The following is a 16,189-nucleotide window of genomic DNA, read 5'->3' on the forward strand; positions in this document are numbered from 1 at the left end:
AACATGGCACAAAAAGCAGGGGTACTAAAGATTCCCCAAAACACAGAAGTACCAGAAGCAGCAGCTGTAGCAGAGATGATTGTAGGCAGCACAATAGAGAACACAAAAGAGACAATTCTCATGCTGACTGTTCTGAGGGCTTTGTCAGAAACTTGCTGTGAAACAGCTAGAAACAGCAAACGTTTTGTAATGTCAGGAACTGAAGAGAAGAAAACACGGGAAAAGGAAAGAAAGAGAAAGGAAAAGAAGAAAAAAGGACAGCGTATCTTTCCCCAAGATGATAAAAAAGGTACTTTGTTGTCTGCACTAGTAAAATGAGACTCTGAGAAATACAGCTGTTCCCCTTCTTTGGCATTTTTTCAGTAATTAGGAAGACAGGGGAAACAGTTTTTCATTGAAGAAAAATAGTAAATCATGTTTCAAACTCTAGGAAGGGGAGGGAAGAGAGACAGAGATTCCTTTTTTTGTTATCCCACAATACTTGGTGATCCAAGGGACAGAAAAATAACATCGGATGTGGGAGCACCTTTGCAATCCTTATTCCTCAGTTTTAATCTGAGGACTTGAAAAATGGTTCTCCCACATATACTGTAATTTCTGGTTTTGCATCACCATATGAGTCTGAAAAAGCCTTTCCTGAGGAAAGTTACTAAAATAATTGTCTGCACTGAAGTGTCAGTTTTGACAAAAAAAATCACCATGTTTTGGCCAGCTAAGTCATGGCACATCGTGTAAAATTAAGCTTATGCTTCAATGGAATAATCATATAGCACAAATATATTCCCTTTACATAAATGTTAACAGTGAAGAATCTTTTCATGTCTACATATTTTCATATCTAGACCTACACTTTCTTAAATCCCACCATGCCATGTCAAAAAATGAGTGTAAAACCAATGACTATTTTCTTGCTGAGATTCAAAATTTCATCTAGATCTACCCAATCTACAAGATGCAAATCAATGAAAAGAAGAGTGAGGAATCACTGATTATCTCTTCTATTATATAAGTTATATGCTGCTGTCAAGAAGTTGCACTGGCATGAAAATAGCAAACCAGAAAGAATAACCATATTTTAAAAATCTATTTAGCAAGATAATTATTGGCTACTAGCTGTGTTGGATTTTTAAGTGGTTATTTTTGCTTGTTCATGACTACTTGAAATGATCCACTTCCCAGTAACGTAATTATAACCTACATTTTCCCCCTGTATAGACATGTATAGATTTTACAGAATTTTTGTCAGCTTTTGCAGGAAGGTATTTTGCCATTTCTTTTACATCCTCTCATTCAATGCTGCCATAATAAAACAGTAATGTAATGTTTTTGCACATATTTGTGTGACAACATTTGTGGTCACATTGTAGTCTTCCTGCAGTGGAATCACAGAGAATGTGCAGGCATGGTGCTTGCCTACCTGCCATTTGCTTTGTGTTTTACCTCTGGTGAGGTTTTCTTCACGGCACCTGTTAATTTTGCTCACTGCAGAAGGCATTGAACGTCTGACCTCGACTGGCTGCTGTAATTTCTTCTCTGTTTACTTGAACGTCCATGATAGTCCTTCTTAATCCACTTAAAACATATGTAAAATACACCCAAATCACAGTCTCTCCTCCTTTTGACTCCTAATCTCAGATTCTTTCTATCCTTTCCTTTTGCTGTCGTGTTGAATTTGAGTCTCTTCTCCCTGCGTGGCTCTCTGTGAGCGAGGTCCTACCAGCTTGCCCCTGCCTTCCCTCCTCTGGGCCACCACAACAAAGACCATTTGGTTTGTTTCCTGAAATGGCAGAGTGCGTGGTTGTTCTCCATGCTGTTCCAACCTCATTATCTTCATCTAAGTGACCCTTTTTACACTTCCCTCAAACTCGCTGCCTCGCACAGGGGCATGTGGGTGTCAGGCCCAAGGCCCCATGGTGGGATGGGGCAGAGCTGAGCTGAAGCTGTGGGGCACAGGGAGGCTGTTGAGGCTGCTGCCATTAGGGAAAGAAAGGAACAGATGCTGCTCCAGCGGGGAAGAGCATCTGCCCCATGTGTCTCTCTCTTCCTAGATAACCCTCTTTTCATAGCTTTACACTGCTCCGGCTTAGGTCATGGAAGCAGCAAGGCCATGATGTGGTGCTGCCCAGGCACTGTCCTGCTTTGCTTTTCCTGCCACCGATTAGATGTTGCTTTCCATCTACAACGGGGTGTTCCGTTTAGGGCCTGCTCCTGTAAAGAGTTTGTGTGTAGAACACCCATTGGATTCAACAGAAGAGCTTGAAAATATCTGTCCTTTACTGGGTTTTTTTAGGTTAGGACCTTGCCGATCTTATCCATAAAATGTTGTGTGATCAATAAATTATTATAATAAGCTTCTAGCAGAATACTGCCTGAGATGTCTTGACAGCTGTAGTGAAAATGAATATATATGCTTAAAAAAGGGGGATACTCTCAGATTTACAGTCTTGACTATTTTCAAATTCTGTTTCAGGAAGGGAAAATGAGAGTAGTTCACTTATAATGCTGGCCATAAAGAAAGGCAAATGACAGTAATACGCTTAGAAAGCTAGTCCGTAAAGATTTTTTTCAATTGCTGTATAGAAACAGTGTACACAACTGCATAACTCTTCTGTACTAGCAAGTATGTTAGGTTTAAAAATGTAGTTTGATTTGAAGCTGACTTGAAAATTCTAGAAAGCTGGTTAGAAATCCTAGCTACGGAGAAATTTAACCAAGTGCTATTGTGATCAGTTTGTTTTTTGAGTTCTTGCAGACCTGTAGCTTACTATGTTGTTTTTTCTACCACGCTTCCATTCAAGATGTAGGTCCTCCCTCTTGGGAATCTTTCTAAATGGGGTGAATTTGTTTCATCAATCCCCAGATCATGGCTTACATTAATGAACTGCATGTCTCTGTCTACTCTGCCGGAGGCTGTCCTGGGGAGCCCTGTACCCCTGAGACCCCGGATGAAGCCAGGTCAATGGAGGAGTTTGCTTTAGTCAATGAGGACTGGGTTAGGGAGCAATTAAATAGTCTGGACATTCATAAATCCATGGGTCCAGATGGGATGCATCCGCGGGTGCTGAAGGAGCTGGCTGAAGTCATTGCTGGACCGCTCTCCATCATCTTTGCCAAGTCTTGGGAAACGGGAGAGGTGCCCGAGGATTGGAGGAAAGCAAATGTCACTCCAGTCTTCAAAAAGGGCAAGAAGGAGGACCCGGGTAATTATAGACCGGTCAGCCTCACCTCTGTCCCTGGGAAAGTAATGGAACAGCTTGTCCTTGGTGCCATCTCAAGGCATATCAAGGATAAGAGGGTTATTAGGGGCAGTCAGCATGGCTTTACCAAGGGTAGGTCATGCTTGACCAACCTCATAGCCTTTTATGAGAATGTAACAAGGTGGATGGATGGTGGCAGAGCGGTGGATGTGGTCTACCTTGACTTCAGTAAAGCCTTTGACACAGTCTCCCACAGCATCCTCACAGCTAAGTTGAGGAGGTGTGGTCTAGACAATAGAGTAGTGAGGTGGGTTGCAAACTGGCTTAGGGAGAGAAGCCAGAGAGTGGTAGTCAATGGTGCGGAGTCTAGTTGGAGGCCAGTATCTAGTGGAGTGCCCCAAGGGTCAGTGCTGGGGCCAATATTATTCAATATATTCATTAACGACTTGGACGAGGGAATTGAGTGTACTATCAGCAAGTTTGCTGATGACACCAAGCTAGGAGGAGTGGCTGACACGCCGGAGGGCTGTGCTGCCATCCAGCGGGACCTGGACAGGCTGGAGAGCTGGGCAGGGAATAACCTGATGAAATTTAACAAGGACAAGTGTAGAGTCCTGCATCTGGGCAGGAACAACCCCAGGTTCCAGTATAGGTTGGGAGATTACATATTAGAGAGCAGTGTAGGGGAAAGGGACCTGGGGGTCCTGGTGGACAACAGGATGACCATGAGCCAGCACTGTGCCCTTGTGGCCAGGAAGGCCAATGGCATCCTGGGGTGTATTAGAAGGGGGGTGGTTAGTAGATCAAGAGAGGTCCTCCTTCCCCTCTACTCTGCCCTGGTGAGACCACATCTGGAATATTGTGTCCAGTTCTGGGCCCCTCAGTTCAAGAAGGACAGGGAACTGCTGGAGAGGGTCCAGCGTAGGGCAACGAAGATGATTAAGGGAGTGGAGCACCTCCCTTATGAAGAAAGGCTGAGGGAGCTGGGTCTCTTTAGTTTGGAGAAGAGGAGACTAAGGGGGGACCTTATTAATGTTTATAAATATATAAAGGGTGAGTGCCATGAGGATGGAGCCAGACTCTTCTCAGTGGCAAACAATGATAGGACAAGGGGTAATGGGATCAAGCTGGAACACAAGAGGTTCCACTTAAATTTGAGAAGAAACTTCTTCTCAGTGAGGGTGACAGAGCACTGGAACAGGCTGCCCAGGGAAGTTGTGGAGTCTCCTTCTCTGGAGACATTCAAAACCCGCCTGGACATGTTCCTGTGCGACCTCACCTAGGTGTTCCTGCTCCAGCAGGGGGATTGGACTAGATGATCTTTTGAGGTCCCTTCCAATCCCAAACATACTGTGATACTGTGATACTGTGATACTGTGATTTACAGAGGCAAAATTTGTTTCTGTAGATATTGGAGTAATGTGTTAACATAAGATACCACCTGTGTAGTTACCCTTGTTAACAGAAAGTGAGCATGATGGCTCTTGCAAATAAAAAAGCCTTCAGAGAATGAAAGGAGGGAACCTTGACCTCCTACAGACCTAGTTAGCTATGGTCCAGTGCAGCCATGTAAATGCACACACAGAGATATAAAATCTTTAATAGATTTATCTGTGAAATACTTGAACATTGGAGTCTTAGTATAGATCTTGGGCATTTTGTCAAATATACCACAGGTAAGCAGCTTGGATGAGCAGTGTATGAACTTATGAGAGCAGTAAAGACATACAATGATTTTGCTAGTTGAAATGATTGCTATATATCAATGTCAGTTTACTTTGGTCTGAATGCAGGAGGAAAAAAATTGCCAGCTGAGAAGATAGCATATCAGAATTCTTCATCTTTAAGCCTGCAGAGTACAATGATTTCCCAGAAAAAAAATGCAGTGGCTCAGCGAATATTATCAGCAAGACTTCACAAAATTAAACAGTTGAAGAATGAAATATTTTATTTACAACACAAAGTAGAAGCATCAAGCTTAGAAAACCACGATTTGAAAGAGCTTCAGTGTCGACGCTTGAAAGCAATAGGTAGATACGAAAATTCAGAAAGTAACTTGCTGAATCTTTTAGCCAGTCATTATAACAAGGTGAGAGCACTAAGGAATCTCCTGAAAGTGTCTCAGGAGAATGAGAAAAATACATCCAAGAAGCTCAGAAAAGTTGAAGCAGAACTGCTAAAAACTAAAGATGCTTTCCAGGCCTTGCATGTGCTTTCAGAAAACAAGGCTCTTGCAGAGAGAGAAGAACTTTATCACAGATTATCAATCGTTACAGAAAAAATTGAAATGAATAATAACAGAATACAGGTAATACGTGCATGTCGTATTTGTGGAACAATAATAGGAGAGGTTTCTGTGCAAGTGTAGTGGAAAGTTTTTAGCTGCTTCTTGTCACGTTAATGATTCAGATGCAAACCTGTAACATCAAACATTCTTTTTAAACCAGTGCTGTCCCGAGTGTAAGGTACAGAAAATGCCAGTTGTACCCCCTTACAGTATTTTAAAATCTGTCAGAAATGTATGAGCGGATTTGGTTTGGCAAGAAAGGTCTTTTAGGAATTAAGTCATTTGCCTTAACCCTGTTAGGTCAGAAGCGTAGTGTATAGCTGGAGAGCAATCTTCAGCAGAGTGTCTGCTCTGCGCCCCACAGCAGCGTGGGGTACCAGGCTTGCTTGGGCGATCCAACTCCAAGAGCATGGACCCTAAATTACCCTGGCAAAGCACAGGATTAGTCACACATGGAGATCACCAGGCTCCTGCTGATCTGCTTCCCTGGACAACCAAAGCTGGCTTATCTGGAACTAGCACCATTTTTTTTATGTGGTGCTGGTGGGCTGTATGGACATACCTACGTCTCCTGTTGACTGTCACTCACTGTAGTCTGCTGGGGGATGGCTGCTGAATTAAGAAGTAGAAAGGTGTCCTCAATTTTAGGGTTGGTTCTGCTGTTGCTTTATTAGGCAACTTTAGTAAAAGCCTGGTGGGGGTTTAAGAGGAGAAAATGCAGCTCCTTTTCATATCTCATGCTTCTTTACTCTTATTGAACCTTTCACAAAAAGACAGGAATACAGTTTTTAATACAAAACTGAAAGAGTGAAATTTCCATTGTCCTCCACGAAATAATTTCTCTTTTCTATGCACTATATCATGCATAGAATTAAATAGAGAGACAGGTAATCTTAGAGGAATTTCACCATCTGAACAGCTAGGTCTGAAGTACATTTATTACATGAAAGAAAATGGAAATATAAAGCGCTGAATTCAGACTCTCTTTTGAAAACTTTCTATTTACAGAAGTCATAGTGAGAAGGCATAAAAAGCATGCAGTGTTGGGTATCCACCTTACAGTTTTAGTAACTATAATTTCAGTGCATGGCACTGTGTTCTGATACAGTACTCAATAAAATACACAATAAATTACCTAGTTTTCATTTACATTAAACCTCCTTATGCTGCTGCAGATAATACATCTCAGTGTGAACAGAAATGTTGTCTTAACATTTCTCAAAGATAACCGTATTCATTAATCCATCAGAAGGGTAACGTACATCCTTATTTTTCATGTTTGAATGCCAAAGTATACTTTTTGTTTTAGTAAAATTAGAATTTAAACCAGCTTTTGCTCATTTTTAAAGTATTTTTCAGATACTTCAGCATAATTACATGCATTGTTTACAACAATGTAATTACTGGAAGTTTACTTTTCATTATACTAGCATGCTTATTTTTTAAATCTGGTAAGAACTGAAATTTTTCAACAGTCATACTGAATATGTCCATACAGTAAAATATGTTATTTTTTTAAGAGCCTAGAAGAGCAGCTGAAGTTGAACAATAGCACCTTTAGTCGGCAGCTGGCAATTGAGAACAAAAAAGCTGTGGAAGCTGGGATAATTACAAAGAACTTGCAAATGGAAATTAACTCTCTTCACCAAAAAATTAAGGTATTCAAGATTTTAAACAGGTTTCTGTTCCCAGAAAGGATTTAAGTATTTAATGTTATCTATCCTTTTTTCCTCTTTTATATTATTTAGGAGTGGAATTTTTGTTTCCTGGTTGATTCTATGGTCTACCAAAATAAGGTCAAAATATCAAATGATGGGATTATTGTAAGGTCTATTTGTCAAAAGTTAAAAATACTTCAATAACTAATCAAAACAGAGATTAATGCATCATAGTGTGAACAAGTAATCTCCACCAGCTTGTTACCACTTTGATAGATATAGGTCAATATATTAATCTACTAGCCCTAAATGAGCTCCCTTACAGAAACACTTTCAAATCAAAATGAACTAAATATTACAATCATCTGCAAAACTAGAGTTTAACGAAGAGAGTTAACATAAATTTTTCAGTAGTTTGTTTGAATTCCAACTTGTTTTTTAGACAAATATCTTTGGGACAAATATGTCTGGTTAAACACGGTAATCCTTGCAAACCAAACATACAAGAAAACCTAAAAGTGATAGAACCTAGAAGTAAATAGAAACAAAACTGCCATGATTGGTATGTGAACAAGAAAAACAGTACACATTCCAGAAAACATGAAAAGCCTTGTGGCTTTTTGATAATTTTAACTGTGTTTCTAGCACAGTTAAAATACACTTTTTAAATTTGTATATAAGGTCACTGATCCATCTGTTGATCCCACTACAGAGTTTTCTCTTTCTAAATGGAATCAAGTGTCTGTGAAAGATGTTACGGTGAATTTGCCCAGGCATTGTTTAGGGCAGAAAAGGCAACTCTGCATTTCTGTCCAGGGACACTGTTTCTTCCTCTTACCAATGTACCAGGTGCAGAAATTTTCTTCCTGATATTTGGCAGCAGCTGGGCTCATTGTTTTGGTGGGAAAGGAAAAAAGAACCATGGTCTTCCCAGGCCCCGTATCAGTCACCCGAACATCACTTGCAGCGCTACTGCCTTGCCAGACCCTGAGCTCCTCCCGTGTGTGCAGATCTGGGAGATGGGAATAATTATAGTTCCAGGAACACTAATGTAACACTGTTCCAAAATGAAAATTATTCTAAAGTACAGATCTCAACGCTTCTCTAAAATATTTATTTCCTGTGTTTTCCACACAGTTTTCTATGTGTTTCCAGGTCTCTTAATGTTACATTTAGATTCACAAAACCTTCTATTGTTTTACCACAAAGAATACAAGACATACTTATTAACCTTATTTCTGTGCCAGGACAGTGTTTATTCTTACACAGTCACAGTTGAGCACCTGGCTTATTCAGACCATTCAAGGTATTCAGACACACAGTTCCCTTTCAGAACAACCTCTATCTCCAAATAAATTGCAGCTCCTATTTTTCACACTAAGAACTGATATGGTGAGAGTGTTACTGAAATCTCTCTTCTTTGTTAAGATTTCAGTAAGGAAAGAGGACCCTTGCTAAAAACAATTTTGAAGTGTGCCTCTGAAGTTTATGTGATCTCCTGAGCAATAGGTTGTAAAACAGAACTGAGCGCATCATAACCGAGGATGCAGAGTAAACAAATTTGAAAAAGGAAGTAAATCCAAAACTTACTTAGTCTGGAAAAAAATGGAACAAATGAATAATTGGAGAAGATTTCATCTTCTAAACAGTGTTTTATGAAAAAGATCACTTAGGTGTATAGATGTGTCCTTAGCCTTAAAAAGGGAGAATTTTTTTTTGATTCATGAAAGAAAATGACAGATTACTATTTAGGTAAATGTCAAAGGTACCACATGGCCTGGCACAAAGCAAAATCACTGACAGTTTTTTCCCAACATGGGAGAATTAAGTTGGTAAAAAGTAATCTTAATGCACATTAGAATTTCAATAGTGTTTATTTCTTCTTAGGAAAAGGATCGACAACTTTATATACAAAATATCTATGCAAATCGGATGCCTCAAATCCCAAAAAACAAAAGGGATTCAGTACCTCATGACAAAAGTATGTCTATATTCATTTTCCTTTGTTGTTTAGTTAACTGAAATTTACATTGTTTTATAACTGGGACATATATTCTGAAATAAAAAAAACAATGTCGTACTTTTATATGGGTTAAAATTATTCTAGCACTTATAATTTAAAGAGAACTGCTTGTTTTTTTTGCTCATTTATTTTATGAACACAAATACATGACCTGTTTTTAATATTCAACCCAATTTTCATTATGAATAGCATTTAGCATGCATAGTTTTAGTATGCTAACAGTGACACTATAGGAGCACTGCTATTTTAAGTGTCTATTTGCATCAAGAGCAGCTTGCCTCTAGTTTTTTAGCAGGGTCCACAATTTTTTTGCGGGCTAATTTATGTTCAAGCTGTTCCCTTTGAACTGGCCCAGAGAAATATCCATCCTAGACCTAGAATTTCCTAACATGGCTCATGAAATCAAAGCACCTCAAACAACCCTTCTCTGAAATGTTCCTAGTTTTAATACAGACTTTCAAGGTGCTTTCATATGAGGAAAAATAATGGATTTAATTGAGTCTTTAAGAACTGTTTTCTCATCTTTAAAATCCTTAGACCCTGTGACTTGTAAGTAGCAGAGATTCTTCAATGTCCACTATTGAAACTTCTGCAACTTGCATTCTGTTGGGGTGTAAGGAGAGGAGGAGTTTTCAGATGCAAGGTTTAGGAAGTTTAAAGGCCAGTCTGGTGATCGTACTGACAGCTTACCTGAGAGAAGATAAGGGTTATCCTTAGTAGTCCTTTGGTTTTTAGTGTAAGTAAATTTAAATGGGCAACCAGAGATCATAATAACCCAGTTATTGTATATCCTATCAATTAATTCTGTCCACAGAATTGATGTTATTTAGAACAATATAGTAGAATGATAGTGAAGAACAACAGAAAGTTAATTCTATCATGGAACAAATAGCTCTTCAGTGAAGATTATTTCTTTATGAGGACACTCAGACAGGTGTTGTAGAGAAATATCTATTATACGCAGCCTTGTCTGTCAATCATACCAAGGGCAGCTACCTTGTGTGGGATTCAGCTGCCTAATCATAGGCATCCAGTGCCCTTTGAGATGTCCTAGCACACTCTAGTTGTTGTTCCAGAAGGACATGGGTGTCCCATCAGTCCTGTGTAATATTGACCAGCATTATACAGATACCTTGAATAGTCGAAGGCATCTCAAATAGCATGAGGTGCCTGTGTTCAGACAAGTGGATCCCACCCCTGGAACTGAGGGATCGACAGCTAAAAACAATTATAAATCAGACAAGCCAAGAATGGTTATGTTGCCTGTGTGTTCACTATATTCATCAGGGACAAAAATGTTAAAATTGTTTTCTTGAAGCACTTATACATTTCTAGTTGTCTTATGCTTTAGATACAATATCTAGAATTTACTAATAAATGTGTTTCATGTATAAACTAATAAATGGATTTTGAGTACTTTTCCCACATTGAAAGTAATATTCTGCCACCTACTCAGGATGATAAACATTCTTTTGATATTCTAAAAGAGAACTTGCTGCACAACAAGCTTACACCCTTTAATTTTGGATAATGCTCTGATTATTGACTGTCCTGAGTTGAGCACCTCTTTAAAATGCCGGTCAGATATTATTGCTCCTAAACCGAAGGAGGAATTGGAATGTTCAGGTTCAGAAGAATGCTTAAAATTGTCTTGGTAGCAACTGTATTTTCTGGAAATATTTCGTGTGCCCACAGAATTCTTCAAAATATGGTAATGGTACAATGCCTTTTTGCAGTCAGTTGTTTATTTCATTCCCCATCGTTACCTTTGCAAATCCATTGCTCTGCATTAACAACAAGCGAACTACAGGGGAAGTGCTGGTAATTCAGCTTGTAAAATTAAGAAACACAAATTCCTACTTCTCATTCTAAGTGAGACAACTTTTTCAGGAAGCTCTGAATTCCAATTTTAGTTGCAACACATGATCAGATATGGGTTTTTTAATTTTAATTCCATGTGGGCTTGTACAATATTGTTACTTAAAATACAGTATTTCAATCACTATTTATTATTTGAGGTCGTCTTTTCTCTAAGGAAGATAAGGGAGCTTAGCTGGAGAGAGACCTGGTGTTCTGTTTCAAAAAGGTTCCAAGCAAAGTTATCTGATCTTTTGGTATTTTTGGCCAATAAGGGTTTAATTCTCTGCCATTTAATAGAAACAGATGATTTAGAAATCTAGAACTGGAATTACTGACAGTTGTTTTTTCCTTTTCACTATTGATTTGAATTTTCTTATGACAAAATTAGAAAGAGCTACTTCTACAAGTAGTTATTTTCCATTCTGCATTTGTAAAAATTTTTACCCAGCAGGAAGGAGAAATGTGAAGATGCATTTTGTAACACTCCTGGTAAATAGGTAGGCTTGCTTATATTATCAGAAAGCTCTGTGTACATAAATAAAATTGATTTATTGAATGAAGCCATTAATTTCATAAGCTCTCCATAACAGCAAAGTTTGCTCAGTTGTGGGAAGGCCACACCAGCTCATCTAGAGGTACAGCTCCCCCTAGTTCTGAGTCCGAGGAATGCTCCACTGATTTCTGTCAAAAAAAAAGCTGCTAAGTTACCTACTTACTGGTTCCCTTTTGAAAGGGAAAATTAACTCCACATCATCAGGGCCATTCCTTCAAGAGCAATCCTCAAATCAGTCATCAACATCCTTTTTTACCACCAAGCTGCAAATATTTGAAAATCACCGTTTTTATGGGTAGTGTTCCTCTGATTTCCCAGATCAAAACCGGGAATAAGTTTGAATGTTGATGTAGGTAAGATTACATTTTTGCTGCTGTACTCACAACTTTCTCAGCTACTGTACTCATGCCAAAATTATTCTAAAAATAGAATAAAAGAACAATATATTCACCTTCCCCATCTTTAAGGCCCCCTCCAACCCAAACAGTTCAATGATTCTATCATTTCTTTAAATGTCTCATTCGATCACTCCCTTGTAATCTCTCTTCAAAGACCATTGATATTTCAAGCAGTGTTAAGCATTTCATCTGAAGAGTTTTGTTCCATAAAGCTTTCTGTAAGTGCTTAACTTTGAGAAAGACAAATAATCAAGTCAGAAGGCATAAAAACAAGCATGTTTATTATACTTCGTAGGATGCCAATTTAGGAACCTAAAAACTGAGGCCTCATACTAGACCTCTTGAATTTACATTGGAATGTTACCACACAAATTAAGCCCATGTGGACCCCAAGGTATAGACACATTTGTCTGACTTTGCATGTTCTATCTGAACACGATTTTGTAGATATAAAACTCAAGTATATTTACAATGTACTGATGTGGAGATGAAAATGCTCCAAAGTCCAGGTATCTTTGTTTCTGTTCCAGTTTCACATTTATAGATCACGCAGAACAAATAATTTCTTTATTAAAGGGCATTAAGACATGCAGCAAAAAGATGTTTAAATCCTAGGCCACATACCAGTATGATCAGTCATCAAAGCTACCTTTTGTTTATACCAACACGATAATTCCAGAAACTACTGTATTACTAACAATTGTCCTTTTTCAATAGGTCTTAGTGTAAACAGAGCAGTACAAGTAGATAAACAGAGTTTTAGGTCACTGCTGCTGTCACAGTACCAAGCTCAGGAAACAGAAAAAAGTCCAATTCAGCTAACAAAGGTATGAAAGATCTGAATCCAATCCCTTGTTTAAACTCTCAACTAAGCTGTTATTTCATAAATTTCAGGAATATGCCTGAATAGCCTCATTTGTCATCTTAACTTTCCAGGATGTGGACTTTGTGTCCGCTTTGTGTAATATAATTGTATTACAGAAAGTATGTAGGACAAATGTTGTGATAGAAAATAAGAATATAACAGTAATAGAAATTATTAATCCGTTTATAAGTATTACACTGTGTACTTTTAAAAGTCACTAAACAAGTATTTCTTCATTAATTTTACCTTTAATTGCCAATTATAGGAGAAAAAGTCTTCTGAAGATAAGAATCAAAAAACTAAAGCAAACGAAGCATACACAGATCCCCACTGTAGAACAGAAAAGAAAGCAACCAAGAAAATACCAAAGCCAGAAATGTTTAATAGAACACAAAGAGGTATATGTTAATATTTTTTTTTCTCAGAAACTCATTTGATCTTTTGAAAAGAAGTACTGATGGTACTGGTTATTTTACATGGGTCTGACAGCCATTAGCTGGCACCTGACCAACAGCAACTAATTCAACAAAATAATATATTAAGCGTCAAACAAATCCAACTGTTGGCAGCACGGCACTGACAGCAGAGCAGCTCCACAGTATGAGGCATCTTGGTGCTAGTCACGTTAGTAAAAAGTCAGTGTTTTAGCTGTAAAAGTATACTTCAGTTAAAAGCTTGTTAATGCCACACTAATCAGCTACTGATCGCAAACTGTTGGTTGCAAACCTTCATCACAGCTCACGTCAACAGGTATCTCTGGCTCAGGTTCTATTGCTGGGAAAGGAAAAGGACTCGCTCAAGGGCTGAGAGTATGTCCTCATTACAATGATCACTGTAATAGATTTCATGTAAATCTTAGCCATAGATTGTGTTCTCATGTAACAGTTACATGTGAGGGACTCATCTATAAACACCTTTATTTTGAAGAGATTCTACAGAACAGAAGAAACCAATGCATTCCTTTATCTGAGTTTTTCTTCATGAAAATATTCATGTTATTTGCATTATAGTGAGGCTTGAAGGAAGAACCAAGATCTGAATGCCATCATACTAAATATTTTACAAATGGGAGGAGAAATTATGTGACCTAAAGGTCACACTTCCACAGAGGTGCAACAGGTTCTTGAGGTCGCTTGCTGGATCAGTAACAGCGCCAGTAATCTGGAATGTGTATCCTGTATTTTGTACTCCACCTTTTCAGCCTGCAGCCTACCCAGGCCCCGGCAGATAACTGAAGTCACCATTTGTCATTGAAATCCCCTTTTAAAATTGACAGAAAACAGAATCTTCTGATTCTGCCTGTGAATCTCTCTCCTCACTGTTTGCCAGACTCTTCTGGTTTTCTCCCACTGCCAATATTAGACTTATTTATTGAAGTTTTATTTAGCTATTTCAATTATTGCAACTTCATACTTCTCCTTTAAGCTTGGACTCTATCTGATTTTGGAGGTACTCTGAACCTCTCCAAACCAGAGAACCTATTATTTGTCCCCTGCAGCAAAGAAATGTATTTACTGTAGGCATTCGGTATCCACATATCTTTTTCTACTAAAAAGTGAAGCCAACTCAATTATGGGTTGGAAAGTTGCAGTATGTTCTGCTCCACGCAACAAGCAACTGTGTTGTCAATCAAGGGAGAGAAAATCATGCATACATTTAAATTCAATTTAAAAGCAGAAAATTACAATTAGAGTTCAGATCTCATGTGCTTTCTCTGCTGCATTGTACAGGATTTTTCTGGCCCTATATTTAGCCATTACTGATTATATTTGCATATTAATTCATTTACTAAAATTAAACATAATGAGAAAGGTAAAAATAAATATATTTACCTGAATTCAATGGCACAATGCCATTTAAATATTTAAATATTTCCCCATCCTGTTATATTTATTAGTAAATAGCATTGTCATAACCTTCAAGACTGAAATACCATCGATAACACCAACTTAAGGAATAAGTAAAACTTGCTCTCATTAATGCTTCATTAATCTTTACGTTACTAGGCAATTTAAGAACATTCCTAAAACCCACAATATTTCATTTTAGATTATTTAAGTGAGGGAAGACTACTGATGGAAGAATACACTTGTTTGGAATTTATGAAAGAAGGAAAGACAGAGTTGCTTAAACAGCAGCTGAACAAACCAATGAAAACCGAACAAGCTCTAAGTGACAAGGTAAAGGTGAACAAACAGGAAGAAGATGCAGTGGAAGAATATGAAAAAGAAGAAAAAAAGCCAGATGAAGAGGTAAATAGCAGTGAGAAGGCAGGGAGTAAATGTGTGACTCCAGGCCCCAGAATGAAAACACCCATTGGGCTGAAAAAAAAATACATATTCTCAGAAGCCACTGAGAATTTGCATCACGGGCTTCCTGCATCAGGCAGAAAATCCAGACAAGGCAGTTTTTGCAACCCCGGACATGCGGCTCAGGACTGCGGTGAAACAGCTGAATCAAAAGAGAAAAATTCCTTTGGGCTATATGCACCGTCTTTTGGCAAAGTTACCAAAACAGGGCAGAAGGACAGTTCCACCGAAGTGGAAGGCTGTGCTCATATGACATTCGCTGAAAGGAAAAACAATCTTATGAAAGAGCTCTTTGGACCAGGCTGTGTTTGAAGAGACAACCATGCAAGTTCTGTCATGAGAGGAATGAAGAAATGGAAGTGAAAGGATGCGGCGTTACACAAGCCAAGTGTCAAACCACCACTACTAGTTCATAACATAAAGCATGTAATGCTAATGAAATTCTTATTACTAACCTCATTAGCATATACAAACTAATTATTTTGCTATTTAGTTAAGTACGTCAATTTATCTTTAGATCTGTGAATAATTTAAAACATTTTTTTAAAAAAGCAGTGGTTTGACCTTCATTAAATATGTATTAAATCTTACAAGTACTGAGAATTTCTTTCAATGATTTTTCCAAGACGATACTCAAATCAGTTGACACAAAAGAACATTCTTCCATTCTCGGTCCATGTGCATGTATGTGCCTGCATATCCATCTTAGTAACGAATGCCTTAACAATTACAACATTTTTACCTGTTAGCAGGTGTTCATGTTAGTCCTTGTTTTGTAACTTCCATTTTTTTGCATTCTCTCTGCAGTTTGAATTTTGAAGCTGGTTATTTGTTAGCTAGCTGAAGTGAGCAATCTGCTTTCATAAGGTTCAGTGTTTGGTTAGTACCAACAATGCAATAAAAAGAAAATAATTTTATTTTTTATTTTCTTCACTCCTGAAATAGCTTCCAGAATTCACATATAATAATTTGCTATTACATTGTTTTCCTTAGTATTATAAAGCTCTAAAGCTTCATTCTTTTCCACCGTTAGAACTTA

General features: G+C 38.1%; 1 protein-coding gene across 1 annotated transcript; it reads left to right on the top strand.

The window, feature by feature from the left end:
* Positions 1 to 5,043: 5,043 nt before the first annotated feature.
* On the top strand, positions 5,044 to 15,462 carry LCA5L (lebercilin LCA5 like; the record flags this gene model as incomplete). Its single annotated transcript, XM_082071761.1, has 6 exons — positions 5,044 to 5,505; positions 7,005 to 7,142; positions 9,030 to 9,123; positions 12,694 to 12,803; positions 13,107 to 13,239; positions 14,891 to 15,462. The coding sequence occupies exons 1-6, from the start codon at positions 5,059 to 5,061 to the stop codon at positions 15,460 to 15,462; spliced, it is 1,494 nt and encodes a 497-aa protein (XP_081927887.1). The 5' UTR covers positions 5,044 to 5,058.
* Between the last annotated feature and the right edge of the window lie 727 nt (positions 15,463 to 16,189).

This window comes from Streptopelia decaocto (genome assembly GCF_964273445.1).
Source record: "Streptopelia decaocto genome assembly, chromosome: 1".
Lineage (NCBI taxonomy): Eukaryota > Metazoa > Chordata > Aves > Columbiformes > Columbidae > Streptopelia > Streptopelia decaocto.